Source organism: Archocentrus centrarchus, chromosome 21 (genome assembly GCF_007364275.1).
Source record: "Archocentrus centrarchus isolate MPI-CPG fArcCen1 chromosome 21, fArcCen1, whole genome shotgun sequence".
Classification (NCBI taxonomy): Eukaryota; Metazoa; Chordata; class Actinopteri; order Cichliformes; family Cichlidae; genus Archocentrus; species Archocentrus centrarchus.
Genome location: NC_044366.1, coordinates 21,886,913 through 21,902,418, shown reverse-complemented (window position 1 = coordinate 21,902,418; position 15,506 = coordinate 21,886,913). Strand labels below are relative to the sequence as shown.

The window sequence follows — 15,506 nt, the reverse complement described above, 5'->3', positions numbered from 1 at the left end:
CATTTGTTTTATTTATTTTTTTATTTGCTAGATTTGAACTAGATGATTCAAATTCATAAATATTTCCACACAGTCAAGCCACTAGCAACCTTTTTCTGGTATGGGACAGGATTTATATGACCATAGTTTAAGAGCACACATGTCCAATGTCTCCATGTACAATATTCATGTGAGCACATATGTGTAATGCATGTCTCTGTGCTTGTCAGGTCCTTAGCCTTAATTTTCTTGACAGATAATAAATGCAGATGACCTACAGGTGACTCAAAAGTAAATTAGGATGGACCAAGCTGCTCATCACTGCACCGTTCTGCAGCTCTCCTTTCACACCTAAGTAGAAGCCAGCCGTGCTAATTAATTTACTTTTACCTATTAAGTAGGGCAATTACGAGATTTAATTAGCTGGCAAATGGTTGATTAGATAGTTAACTAATACTTGATTAAAGAGTACTACAGCACTATGTGGTTCTGATTGTCATTTGCATTTTGGGGGCGGTTAGGCAAGAGAGGCTGTAAAGTAAGATTTTTTTAGATAAATATGATCAAAAAGAAAATTGCAGGGTATTTCTAACCCACATTTGTCATTGTGTCTCCCTCAGATGTTAAATATAAATGATGTGGGCTTTTCTCTTATCTGTCATTTTGCTGCTGACAGCAGAGACAAATGAAGGATGAAAGCTTAGCCACCACACAAAGGCAAGGTCCATGGGACAAATCAGAGAAGATGGTTTCCCTCTTTCTGGCTTAGCCTATTACATGCACCTAATATTTTTTTGCACAAATAGCTCTTCTGAATTCAAGAACGCGTGGTTATTCTCACCGCTATACATATCTATCCTCGGATTCAATAGGTAGTTTCACAAACACCTTCCAGGTACACGTGAGCCGGTGTTACAAGTGAACGCCCTTTGTTTCCACTCCACATAATCATACAGACCATCTTCTTGAGTGGCATATGTTTGCTTGTGGATGTGCGGGTTTTAATGTAAACTTGACATATGACAAAGAGAGGCAAAGAAAAGTCCTTGGAGAAATGACCCGAGGGTGAAAAGCAACACTGAAGCACTGTGGTTACACTGCACTGACAGGGCCTTCGGTTGCCATGGAAACAATGCAGAGGTTATTGACATAATTTCAGATAGTTCCCAGGAATCCTGTCTTCAAATTATTTTGCAAGTCTCCCTGATACATCTATTTGTGGTGCACTAGGCAGCAGCAGGTGCTTCTAGATCAGGCTTTTAACATATATACACATATGTGCAAGGGTGAAGTATCAAACTGGGAGAAGAAATCTGTTTTTTTTTTTAAGTTAATTTCTTTTCAGTTTCTCCTTATACAATCCTCATTACACAAATCAGTGTGTTTGTAGCCACATTAAACATGCTATTATAGCTAAATGAGGCCCTTAACTTACAGGCATTAATGTGTATAAGAGCATGCACCTTTGTCTATATAAGCAAATAGGTGTGTCTTACATTGTCAGCAATATAGAGCTCTATTAACTGTCATGTTAATAAGCTTTTATCAAAGACAGTCTCAGTCTCTGCTGACTAAAAAGAACATGAAAGAAAGATGATTCAGTTGCTGCTGTCTGGATTCTGGGACAGTGGAGCAGATAGTATTCATCAAGTGTTAGTAATTCACTGTCAGTGATTTATCTCTTTGTTTTGCTTTTCTGAAGCTTGTGCACATGAAGTCATTGTGTTTTTACATTACAGAGTTAACTGTCTGATGATCAAGTTCAGATGGGGGAAAGATTTTTCCACAGTGGGTAACTTGGGCATGTTTGATGAGCTATTGGCACGATGCATATCTCATCATGTGGCCTGATGAAAACTGCGCTTGTGCTATGGTGACATTTCACTCTATGCATCCTCACAGGCTTCGCAAAAGTAGGACTAGTTGGATGGGCACTTCGGTGTATCGTGGTGAGTGTGTTCCCATAATACTGATACAGGGTTGGGGTCCATTGACTGGACTGCACACTGTAAGGGTGAGACAATCTGCTGACTGCTTGTCGAAATAGTACTAACATACTCTGGAGCTCTGTTTTGGCACTGGAAAAAAAAAAGAGTGATCCTCTTCCTTGGTGAAAATCCCTTTTGTCTCATGGACATTTGTTACTTTACCACCACCACCTCCAAATGATGACAGTGTAACCCACACACCTCATACTAATCTTTTCCTTTTACTGGGCAATTTCATTGGTGCCTTTTTCTGACCAGCATCCTGGACCTGCCTCTTCTCATTTGAGAACCCATGATGTATGTTTCTCAAACTAGTTCAATGTACCTTTCCTCTTGTTAACTTGTGCACTAGGTTCCCCTTTTCCCTCAACTTTCAGGTTAGAAAATGCAGTGGATGAGAGCAGAGCTGTGGTTCATAAATCCAAAGCAACTAAGGTGCCGTTTACACAAGACCGTTTTCATTTTGAAACGGTGTCGTTTTGATGCGTTTCGGCCTTGCGTTTACACGACAACGGTGTCGTTTTGATGCGTTTCGCCCTTCTGTTTACACGACAACAGAGTGAAAACGATGTGTTTCAGAAACGGGGTCCAGAGTGGAGCGTTTCAGAAACGCACCGGCTTGCGTTTTCGTGTAAACACTTGAAACCGGGGTGATTTGAAAACGCTCGACTCGCACATGCGCACTATGGTTGCGACGGCCAGTTTTTCGCGCACGCGCAAACTGATAAACAGTACTCGCGGATTCACGAGTGCTTCTTATGCTTTTCCTGTGTTTTTACCGTTTTGTAATTCAGCGTTGTGTGCAGCAGCGATCCAACCTCATCATCGGTCCAGACAAAACCTCTCACATTGGCCGTTTTGTAAGTAATGAACAATTTGCCGCACTACCTACTGTGTCACTCCACGCATGCGCGTCTTGCGAAAACAAACTTTGCAAAGAGAAAACCAACGCCAACTTGTGGCCTGGCATGGGAACTACATCGTTTTCATCGTTTCACATGTCCTCGTGTAAACGCGGATCGTTTCTGAAATGCCATCGTGTAAACGAAAGGCTGAAACGCATCAAAACGACACCGTTTCCAGTGAAAACGGCTTCGTGTAAACGGCACCTAAATGTACATCTGGCACCAAAACGCGGTATTGTTTCCAAGTTTTTCACTACAGGCAACCCTTTTAACATTACATGGACTGTTGCTTGATTGCATGCTCGAAGTATTCATAAATTCACCTTTAAGAAACTTGTCTTAAGTTTTTTTTCTGTTGGTTGCATTGTGAAAATAGGAGTCCAGGAGCCACTTTGTGCGTGTTTGTGTCTAATCTCATGTTTCAAAGGCTGATGTGATGGATGTGTCTGGAGAGACAGACCTCAGAGTCGTTAATTGAAAATTGAGGCAGTGTTGAGATGATGGTATTGATTTTCACACTCTCAGGCAGCAGTGCATTTAAGGCTGTGCCAATGTGAGAACTGGGTGAAGAGGTGAAAAGGCAACAACAGTTGGTTCAAAGCAGGATAGTCAAAATGGGATGAGGAAGGAGGAAAAACCAGAAGGGCAAGAAGAGGTGAAAAAGAGGGCTGACAGTAAAGTGAAGTGTGAATAACCCTATAGCTAAAGCAGGTGAAGGCTCAATTCTCAGTGAAAAAAAGCTTCACACTGATGCCTTTTCTTTGTGGCGTTGATCAAACTGGAGCAAACCAGTCCCCAGATTGTTTATGTGTCAACATAAACCAAAAAGCCCTCAACCAGCACTCAAATAATCAATAAAGGTGGGAATTGTGTTTACTCCTGTGTTTCGTGGCCTTTGAAATGTTGCAGATGGAGGGCCTTCACTTGCTTCCTCCCCATAGTTTTTTTTTTTTTCTGTTTTCATTTTTTCATTCTATTTACATAGCACAAGTTTACAATAATAGTCACCTCAAGGTGTGTTATATTTTAAAGTAAACAATCATTTCCCATGGGCAAGCAGTGATGGTGGGGAGGAAGAACCCCCCCGCGCTTTTTTTGCCTCAAAAGAAAACATGAGCACAGAGACCACAAACAACAAATGGGACAAAACACAAACTGAGTAGTGAGAGCACAAGTAGAATACTAAGAACACCAGTAGAACAAGTAGAACACTAAAGTAATGACATGCAACTGTGGTATATAAATGCCTAGAGTAAAAAAAAAAGAGGGTTTTTCCCAATTTTGACAACACTAAGTTAAAGGTCAAAAATGATTCCAAGGTTCCTTACAGCAGTGCAGGAGACCACCTGGAAACAAACAGACACACAGACAAATAGTCTTTGTGTGTCTTTGTGTCTATGGTGGTGGTTTCTAGATCAAAACAAGCATGTATAATCAATCCTTCCTTCCCTTTGAGCATGCCACATACAGTAGCTCCCTATTTCCCACCACTCCCACGCACTCTGTTGAGCAACCACTCAGTGCTTCCTGGGAACAATAACAATCTGGCATGAGATGATGCAAACATTTTATGCAAATACTGATTGCAAGCATCATTTATTTGTGTGTACTAATGGATGGGGCCAAGAATACTGTGAATAGGAACTCTGTTTTTGAGTTCAACAAAGCATAAACAAAACAGAACTACTGATATGCTCACAAACAAACATAGCAAAAGATAAAGTTTATTTGTTCAGTCTGAATGTGGTGTTGCTGTGCTTTCTGTGGACATTGCTATGACCTGCAAGCGGACAACATAATGGAGTCAGAGATTAGGTGTTCACTAAGTTCCAGAAAGTTACCATTTGGTTACTTTTTGCCTTTTAAGCTTTCCATTCTTGCATGTGCTAGCATTTACTTGTTAAGCTTATGTCTCTGGCAGTGAGACAGTCAGCATCCTCATCATGTGATGTATAATGTAACATGGATGAGACATGCAAATAGATCTGAATACTTGCATAGGCCTTTCACACATTTTTACATGTAAATATATGAAAAGGGTGGTAATAAGAACTTCACTGTCCAGTACATCAGTGAAGCAGGCTTTTCTAGTGGGTTAAGTATGTTTGAAAGTACCAAGTTCTGTCTGTGGAAGCCAGGTGAGAGGCAGTCAGACAAACCAGGCTTTTAGGGAGAGCAGCCAGTCACGCAGGCCTAGAGACAGGTTGGTGGCCACCAGACATTCATCAGTTGCTAGGAGAAATTTGTATTCCTGATTGCCAGCACTTGCTGGAGATTGCTGGCAGTCGCTGTGAAATCAGTCACGGTAGTTAAAGCCCCAGTCATGCAAGCCTAGAGACTGGTCAGTGACCTACTGGTAACCACTGGTTGCTAGGGAAAACAATGTATTCTCCAAACGGTTGGCGGGTTCGGTGTTTGCTGGAGACTGCTTGCAGTATGTAGATTGCCTTGGTTGCTAGCAAACTGCCACAGTTGCCTGTAGTTTGTATAAAAGACGCAACTTGTCTGCAGACAATTACCAAGTACTCACTAAATGGTAGTGAAATTGTGAAAAGTGCAAACTGGAGAAGTACTCTGCTTTCAAAATCAAACTTATACTTTTTCACATGTGTTGGTGTCAGGGTGAGGCACAACTTTTTACTCTGAACGTTCTCTGTTTCCAGTTTATATCGCACTTTTTCAAATTTCACCACTTGGTGGTTAGCAAGCGTTTGCAGATAAGTTGGCGCCTTCCATGCAAACGAGCGGCGACCGCAGCACTCTGCTAGCGACCAAAGCAATGACAAGGAGTTTTTTGGTGTAGCACTCTCTTTGCAACTGATTTCACCCAGCGTCATCCAGCAACCTCCAGCAACCACTCACCAACTGGTTGAGGAATACTAAATATTGTTTCAGACAGTGGATGAACCAAGGGGTAAAATGTTGTGTTCATGTAGCATAAAACAAACAAACAAACAACCAAACAAAAGAAACTTGGTTTGTTTACATGCTAGTTCTTCAGTTTTCTTGTTCCTACCAAATTTTCTGTTACTAGATCCAAAGCTTGACAAGTATGCTTTAAAGGGCCGGCTGAAAAAAAAAAGAAAGGTACTTTCTGCTGCTATTACACTTAAAGGTGTCGGGTGGATGGTCAGGCCTCATCTCAAGTTGTTCAGATATTGTTGTTTTTAAATTTTTTCTTGACAATCCACCATAAAAACTCAAAGAAATACCATTATTGGCCACAGATGGGTACAAATTGCTATTCATAGTATTATTTGGGAGTAATGAAGAGCAAAGTGAATGAGGACATATGACAAACTTGAGCACATTTAGGGACCTAAATGGGAGGCAAAGAGAAAGGGGCTTCTTTGATTCAGTGCTAGCTGGAGTAGCATCAGAGGGCTGTTCAGTATAAATTGCCTCTTGGGCATTTATCCCCTCCTCCCATGTAATGGTGGATCTTTTCAACCTTGAAAAATTGTGGGATGGCCCTCGTGCCACTTATGGTGGAAGAGATAAATTAGAGAAGAAACCTCTGATGCTGGGGAGTAAGATTTAGATTAATGGTCAAACAATGTATGGGCGCACCATCACCGCCCCTGTGTTAACACGTAAAGAGGATTTTTATGAAAAGAAAAGAAGGCCAAAAAAAAAAAAGAAGTTGTTTTGCACACTATTGTTGAAACAATCACAGACTTCTAAAAGAGAGAAAGAGCTCAGGCTATATTATTTGTTAAAGGATAATTAAAACAAATGCTGTACAGTGAGTGCGCTCAAATAGTGTTTGGGATAAGCCTTGTAGGTGCTAATGCAGCAGACTAACTGTACCCAAACCCACAGCTTCAATGGTTGAAAATCTGCAAATTTGAAGTTATCAGCTAATGCGATGTAGCTTGTGTAGCAAGCTGCATCAATATGCTGTAATTATTTAATTATTGCTAAGTAACAAACTAATAAAACACTACATTCACCCAGTAAAGTGATGCACAAACTGCTTCTTGGATGGTCTGTATCACACAGGAACACATAATATCAGTCAAACGGCACAGCGTAGAGGCCAACAGGGATTGACTTGTTTTTGAGGTTTTTCCTGGGAAGATGCCTACACAAGGAAGAGAAACAAAAGTATCAGGCAGAAACAGGCTTGCTAGAGTTAGTCATAAGATGCTACTTGAATTCACACGTATCAGGTGTCACTCTTAAGTGGCTTATTTGTGATTCACTCATTTTGAGAAATGCCATTTTCAAACCTCAGGACAGGTTTTGTGCATATATAACAAGTTCAAATGATTCAGTAAACCACCTAATGACTACAGGTACAGCCTGAAGCATCTGAACATAGACTTAAACACTTAAACAAATCAAACTGTAATTCAAAGCTGATATTCTTTCCCAACAAAGCGACAACGACAAACACAACTTTTTCAACTAAACAGGATTCTGACGCCTGCAGGCAAGTGTGTCGAATAGGTGACATTTTTTAAGGAATACTTCAGCACACATTGCCATTATCCTTGGGAACACTACAATCAAATAAATGAGCAAACACAAATAACTCTGCTCATCTAAGAGGTTAAGACTGTATTTTATGTTATGATTACAATAATCCTAAACCAGTATCTAAAAGTCATCCTGCACGCTGTGTTTGTATTTGTGTTTTCTGTTTGTGAGATTGCTACAGGACAAATGAGAATGTCAAAGCAGTACCATTAGCCACCAATAATCCAACAACTGCTCCAAAGTTGTGTATTTAACATTTAATGTGACCTGATGATGAAGTTTCTAATCCCACAGCACATAGTCCACACACCTGGCAGTGTACGAGTTAGTGCCCTTTAATAGAAGCCATTTACTGTGATACACACCGAGGCGTAAACTTCAAACGTAGACTCCCACACTCTGCGGAAAAGCTTTCCAGTGAATGATGCTTGAGGCAAACATGTTTTTTTGTTTTTTTTAAATCGGAAAACAAATAGATAACTGACTCCTGCTTGTCTTGACCTGATTATTAACAGAAAAACCACAGGTTAGTAAATAGCTGGAAGCACACCCTCTCATCCTGGGAAATGTCACTTCAATCAGGCTTTATGCTAAACACTGCGTATACTGCACGTCTCTTGTAGTATTGTATGCTTCATGGAAATACTAAGACACATACACAGATGCACACACACACTCACACACACACATGCACAAAAAAGCCCCACCAAAGTACATTACTGAAAATACTGGACAAATAACAGACTTTAATTTCTAATCACTTGTACTTTGACTATTCCCATTTTGTATTACCTTGTACTTACACTCTGTTATGAATTCATTGCTTTTATTTGCTAACTTAAGTAGTTACGTTGCAGCACTGCAGTCCGATATAAAAGTCTGAAACTCACTAGACTGTTTATAAAAGTATCAGCGTCAGAACCAGAGAGCCTTTTATTCCATGCAGTTGTGTTTTATATGATCTCCTCCGTAGACTATACTAAACTTACTATTATAATGATGCTGACATATTCTCAATCAGCAACCGCTGGGGCTGAAAAATACAGCTAACAGTGCCAAAAACAGTTGGCAGTTCCTCAAATGGCCACATGGGGTAGGGTAGTCCAACCCTCTCCTGTTAAAATGCATAGATTTGCAGTAAATGTTTTTAAAACATTATTTTGTCCCCCTTCATGACAACTGAACTGGCCAGTTAAATTTTACCAAGGCTCAAAGTTCGGGGCTTTGCTACTTTAATTGTCAGGTGGCTGTCAGTGGTGGTAACTATAGCTGGTAGCTGTCTGCAAGACTTCTGCTCAGCTAATCCAAGTCATGAAAATGGACATCTTGGCTCTGTTTGTGGTTTGTGCCTTCTGGAGTATTTTAATGGAATCATCTGAAAACTAATATGGCTTGCTGTGTCAAAAAAGTCTCTGCTCCAGTTGTTGTAAGTGAAAGTTATTTTAATGGTATGTTATTAATCACCAGATAGTCTCTATGCAAGACACCCAGGGTGCAGTTCAATGGGGGAGTGTGAGGGATTGGTGCAGGGTATTCCAGTGGAAACAACTCAAATTTATTTATTTATTCTTTCTTGAACCTGATAGCCTTTTGTGCTGCTGCTTTTTGACATTATTTCATATTAAATATTGACATTAAATGGCACAGCTGGAAGGGAGATTTGATTCTGGCATCTTAAACCAGTTGCATTTTTGCATTTGATTGCGGGTGTCTGAACATACCTCAGAGGCCAATGGCAAAATGCTAAACTGACCCATGGGCGATGCTATGGTGGCTACTTACATACACACACCCCAACAAACAGAACGACTCGCATCGACACAATTGTGCTTTATTGCTGTACATGTACAGTACTTAAAAAATTGGGAACATAATAATTATGAAATATCACAATCTTTTTTTTCTTTCCACAAACACGTATGTATGTAGATTAAAATATAACGTATGTCATGTACAAAAGAAAAATTACAATAATAAAAAAATAAAACAAAAGCAAATAACAATATGAAAGGCAGTGCTGAAATATCGTGTCTCTCTGGACAACTATAAATGGACCGGGGACACTCGATGGCCATTCTACACCGGCAGTAGCACCAGAGTGCTGATCTCAGAGCAAAGGATTTATAGATTCCTGACTAACGAATATGAGTGGCAGTATTTTGGCTGCCGGAGCTTACATCAGAGTGGGCTAATTCATCAAAGTTTGTATGTGATGAAGTGGACATAGTAGCAGATGGGTTTATGTGGATGGATGATGAGTGTTTAGATGAGACATTGGGGGATAGTAGAGTGATTCACAGTGCAGAGGGAAGCAGTTCTTCACATTAGACAGCCTTTATCTTTTCTGCACGAGCATGTTATAAGGGGAGCAGGCCCAACATGTGGTCATGCAAGGTAAAAACCACTGATATGCTTTAAAATAAGTCCTCATTTAATGACTTCCATAAACATAAGTATACACAAAACTGCACACGACCAACCATAACTCTGATTATATTGAAGGATAAATACCAAAGCTAGAAATTCTTTCATTGGCATTAGCAAGGTTGACAAGCTTAGTCTTGGTTCCCATCTTTTGTTTGATTGCAGACTAAACACACAAATCCTCATGTGGAAATGTTTGACGTAGTTCTCCATTGCAGAACTCATGCAGCCCCAGTCACAGTGCGCAAGGTGTGATATATGGGGCAAATCAATACTTTGTACTTGCTTTAAAAAAAAATAAATGAACTGCATACACAACTTCTGAAGACAATAATCACATTAAGCAGTTAGGTACTCTTTAGAGTCAGGCGCATGTTCCAGTAATAACATACAAAGAGATTCAGAGATGTGCACAGGCAGTGCAATAAAAATTTGCATTTGTACATTCAGCCAGTCAGTCCAAAACGCAACTGGGCTAGTTCACCATTTCTTTTCCGAGTTTCAACGGCTTCTTGAATATATGTGCACCTTCACGCACCGACAGCAACCGAGAGCGATCCTGTGGTGGCGCTGCTAATTTGCAAAGCTGAATCAATTTAGATGCATTGTGGGTGATCAGCGGGAATGAGAAATCTATTAGAGTCATTGATACTTTGACGCTCTAACAATTCAGACTGGATCTTTAAAGATCGAACACCTTGTCTAGACACACCCAGCCCATTACAGAGGTCAACACAACACCACATAAACATTGTGCAATAAAACATCCAAATACATTTAAAACATCTGCGTTGCATTGGGGGGAGGAGAGCAATGGGGAATAAACAAATCATATTAAATAGAGTATAAAGAATTTTCATAGCCATAGACAGTCATTCTTAATAAAAAAAACAAACAAAAAAAAAGATATTCACATTTTAAAATAGACCTCTTCTCTTTACCTCAGCATTGCATCTAACCCGAGACATTCTTCAATCTCAGTTTCACCATCATACATGGTATTATGTACTCATCCTTGTCCTTCATCTTTCAGGTCAATCTCCGTGCTTTTCTTCTATAGTAAAAGCTACAACATATGACACCATTCACTATTTACACTGTGGTTACCAAGGAAACACCCGTAAAGCCGGTTTGATCCACTGGAGGAGGTGGGGTGGGTCAAGTAGGGGCAAGGGGGTCTGTTTGTTTTGGGTCAAGTAAGGAAAAGGAAAAGAAGATGGGGTAGGACATAGAAGGTAAAAAAAAATAAAAAAAATAGGCGACTGCGAGGACACACCAACAATGTCAGGATCTGTACAATAATCAGGTTCATCTGTGTGCAATTTCTCCTGAAAAACACATTAACCTGTTCAGATGCTGATGAGACACGTTAAGAGTGTGGACTGTTTGATATTCATTGTCAACAGTTTTTTAATCTATTTAGAAAGAGTCCACACAGGATCACCACTGAACTGCAACAACAGCTATGATTTGGTCATTTGTCAGTCTGTATATACAGTATACAAGTATAAGGAGACTACTGTATACATTAGTTTTAATAACTATACTTGTTAGATCAGATACAGCTTTCACACATTGTATCACTTTGGCACAGAGTTTCATGTTCACAACATGAACTAAATACCTATCGACTAAAGCTTTTTTTTTTTTTAATCTTTAAGCTTTACCTTTATACATCAAACCAAAGTAGGCTCGTTAGTTGGACCCCCTTCTCCTAGTAAAGGTAAGTGCAGTAGTTTGGGATTTGGCCAGAGGGCTTCCTCAAAGGCTGGTGGTAGCAAGGGGGAAGAGAAGTGCACCTTGGGATAATACTGAGGTTACCCTGACCCCCGGTCGCTTGCTGCCAGGGCTGCAGTAGCACTTAGAGCCCAAACATGAGACGCTAAGTGAAAGCCGTGTACCTGAAAAAGATCCCATGTCTAAGCCAGTAAACTGCTGTTAAAAACTGGAGGTCTCCAGAGGTGTTGGTTGACTTGTAAACTTTCTGAGACTCGGGTGTGCACATATAATTACGCATCACATGGGAACATTACAGCACGTCAAGTATAATCAGCACCGTGTTTTGGGGTGGAGCTCATCAACAGCACAACATATGAGGTCATGCAATCCAAATCAGATGGCCATTCAGTATCTAAACCCCAGGTAAACTCTATTACTTTGCTCGTAAATTAATCCTCCTATTGACCGACATCAGTTGTTTCATCCCAGAAGAGGTGAAAATAAATAGGTACATCAGTATTTTTCTCTTTTTGATCATATATTTCATCACAGAATATCCCGCATGCCTACTTTCTCTGCTTTACAGTCATTTTTCATGGATATCAGAGTTAGGTGTCACATGGTGCTGATTTCCTATCACATACAGTAGGTTAGCGAATCCTCCACAGCTGAGTGCAAAGGGGAAAGGCAAGACCTTCAGCCCAGGGACTAGGCTCATTCTTGGAGCTTAAGCATAGTCCTTGGGGACTGAGGTTATTGGGTCATAAAAAAAAAGAAAACAAAAAACGTTAAGAGCTCGTGCAAGTGCGGCTGAAGAAAGCAGGAGGAATTTCATAGCCAACATATGTGACTGTGTAAGGAAACCTCCATCATGGAGACGCCTTCCTGTTGGTCCAGAGCAGTGTGGGGGGCAGGGGTGGGGACTGAGGTGGACGGCGCTTCCAGTCGCTCCGCCCCTCACACTGCAATCGCCGCCATCGCAGAAGCTCCCCAAGGGTGGCGCTCTCATCTCTGTTGGACAGACGTAGCCGCTGGAAAACCTGTGGCAGAGATGAAGGAAGAATATGAGGTTAGGAAAGGAAGCTAGGGTTTGCTGAGGAGGAAGGAGATACAGCACAATGAAAAATATCACATAGATTGATGGCAGGAAGTCAATATGACAAGCTATGATTGGAGCGGGGGTGGGAGGGTGGGAATGACAAACAGTGGCTGCATAAGCGTCATAAAAATAATAACACTACCACCTACAGAGCAAGAAAAACAGGACACAACTTTGACTGATGTTACATCTTAAAAAGAAGAGAAGCAAAAGTCTGTCTTCTTCAACTGGGTCGCTTTTTCTCATGAATGATTCTAATAACACAGAAGTGAATCTGGGTCTGGCACTGAGCCATCTTATGGGAGCTGACACAACAGGAAACTGAATGGGGGATTCCTCAGTTTTAACAGAAACTAATTTCCATATTGTGTCACTGGAGCCCAACTACATCACCTCCAAGAATGTGTTGAGTTAAATGTTAAACACACACACACACGCAACAGTTTGTATAGAGCACATCATCAGTCATCTGCCAGTAAATCTGCAGGTAAATCAATCAGACAGGAATTCCAATCTCCCTCAGTGAGTAACACCAGCAACAGGAACGAGGCCTGGTCATCCAAACCTGATTAGAAACTGGGGGGCTGTAACTGTGACAGCTGATGGCCTAAGGGCAAGAAAAAAATAGTTCCTTCATGCTCAAAGATGAAATTGTGAAGATATATCTGTGAATACTTTTGTTCCTTTTAACAAATACTATGAAAACACTAATAGCAGAAAAGTATTATTTTCTCTCTTTGATTTCAACTTTTCTTACACTCACTGCAGCACCATAAACCTACTGATTGTTACTGAAGATATAAAGCTTCAAAAACAGCTTTAAAAACCCCAGGGCCCACTCATGTGGTTTAGATATTTTGCGCACCTACGGCTGTCCATAGTTCAAAACTATGTAAATCATTCTTTTTAATCTGTGGATTCATATTCACTTCCTTAAAAACTTGTTTCTCCATACCTATGAATTTTTCCACTCTGCTGGAGTAGGAACATTGAGCTAAATCAGCTCAGTGGTTGCTATAATGTAACATTTTCCAAGCAAATAGCCCAGCATGTCATGTGTTCAGTGAGGAAGTCATAGACAATGCCACACATAAAATACACATTGCACCAGCGCATATCTGCACATATCTGAAGAACTCCATGTGACTATATGTACACACAAAGACACAAAAATATACATAGAGATAAGTTGCCTGCACTAGCACAATACTCAACAAGCTAATTCATAATTTACACCTCACTGTCAGGCTATTCTTTGCACTGGCGCCAGCAAGGAACACCGGCTACTGGAACAGCAAATAAGTAGGAACACTGTGTCCTTCTGCAATGCATAACTGTATATACACACACACACACACACACACACACACACACACACACACACACACACACACACACACACACACACACACACACACACACACACACACACACACACACAAAACTGTATCTCAATGTGCATCAGATACAGTTTTGCTAATTAATAACTGTGAAATATTTATGGTTTCTGGCCTTGATGCCTGCAATGTTTAATACTTATCTTCAAAATGTCAGCATGACTTCAAGGTGAGATGCCAAAGTTTAGAAAATGAAACCTTGCTGAGCTTTTTAACAATTTAAAGCTGTCCGATGGTGACTTCACTTTAGATAACAGCACTCTGAAATCCAAACCACACCCTTCTTTTGTTGGGGGGGTGGGGGTGGGGTTTAGATCCATAACAACATGTGAATGGATTGTTATGGTAATAGCATGGTAATGTGGGATCGTACTCATTCCAAACTGTCACTCACAGGAAGGATATCCTAAGGCCACAAAATGTTCCAATAATCTCCGAGCTTTTCCACATAAAACACACACATTCCCGCATGTAAACAGCTACTGCATGCACACTACTGTGTATACACCCCTGCATGTAGAAAACTAAAACAGCTCATTCGCTGACATCATAATGTCTTGAGTCACTTGGACACTTTACCTCCACTGCCATCACTTTATCCATACAGTCCATATACATTTTATTTATTACACTCACCCATAAAATGCATACCGTGTATGCTGTGTACCTTACCGGCTACAAATGTATATAATGTTTTGATATCTGTATATAATGTTTTGATGTATGTGTATATGTGTGTACATGTATATGTGTGTATTGACATTGATATATATATTTTATGTATATAGTGCTTATGTATATGTGTATAGTTTTTCTATTCTATTCTATTTTAGTTCATTTGTTTTTACTCTCTTTTTTTTTCTCTGTACTGAGCTGCTGTAATGTGCAAATTTCCCCGTTGTGGGATCATTAAAGTTTTATCTTATCTTATCTGATTGTTGTTTGTACACACAGTACTAGATATCACACAGAATAGCATGGCATAGAATATAAATTGTATTTTCTTTTATTATCTGACAAAAACAAGAAACCCCAAAAGAGTTTCTGTCATGTGTTATTCAAAGCAGATAAAAAAGAAAGGCCACTAAACACCTAATATTTCTATGACTGTGTGGCCAATAACTGGTGGAGAAAAGGGATAATAGAGTACATTAATAGAAAGAAGAAACTGCAGGGAGGATGATATGTTGCTAGTCAGTAGTGGCTTATGTGTGGACTTTTCCTTCGAAATTCCTCTGAATAGGTTACATGGATTCATGTAAGGATCTCTATTCCCATACGCTTTAAGAACGAGGAGGAGTGTGCTGCATGTTTCTGAGTAGCAAACATGTGACCACCCTGACTTTAAATGTCATGCCAAGACATTGTCTGAAGGGATAAACAAAAATATCAATCTTTGTACCATCCAATCATTTAGCAGTCTGTCAAGTCCTTATATAATTAGTCTAGACTGCTGCTGTCTACTCTCCATTCACTCTTAAATGAGCCACCCATTCATCTTCCTTCATCCTTT

At 40.2% G+C, this 15,506-nt stretch overlaps 1 protein-coding gene across 1 annotated transcript in view; it reads right to left on the bottom strand.

Annotated features, from left to right (window-relative positions):
- Nucleotides 1-9,186: 9,186 nt before the first annotated feature.
- Nucleotides 9,187-15,506, bottom strand: part of myo16 (myosin XVI) — an 86,617-nt gene continuing 80,297 nt past the window's right edge. Inside the window, exon 36 of the mRNA XM_030759016.1 lies at nt 9,187-12,537. Within this exon, the coding sequence (XP_030614876.1) occupies nt 12,367-12,537 (171 nt within the window). The 3' untranslated portion in view covers nt 9,187-12,366. The remainder of the gene's footprint in view (nt 12,538-15,506) is intronic.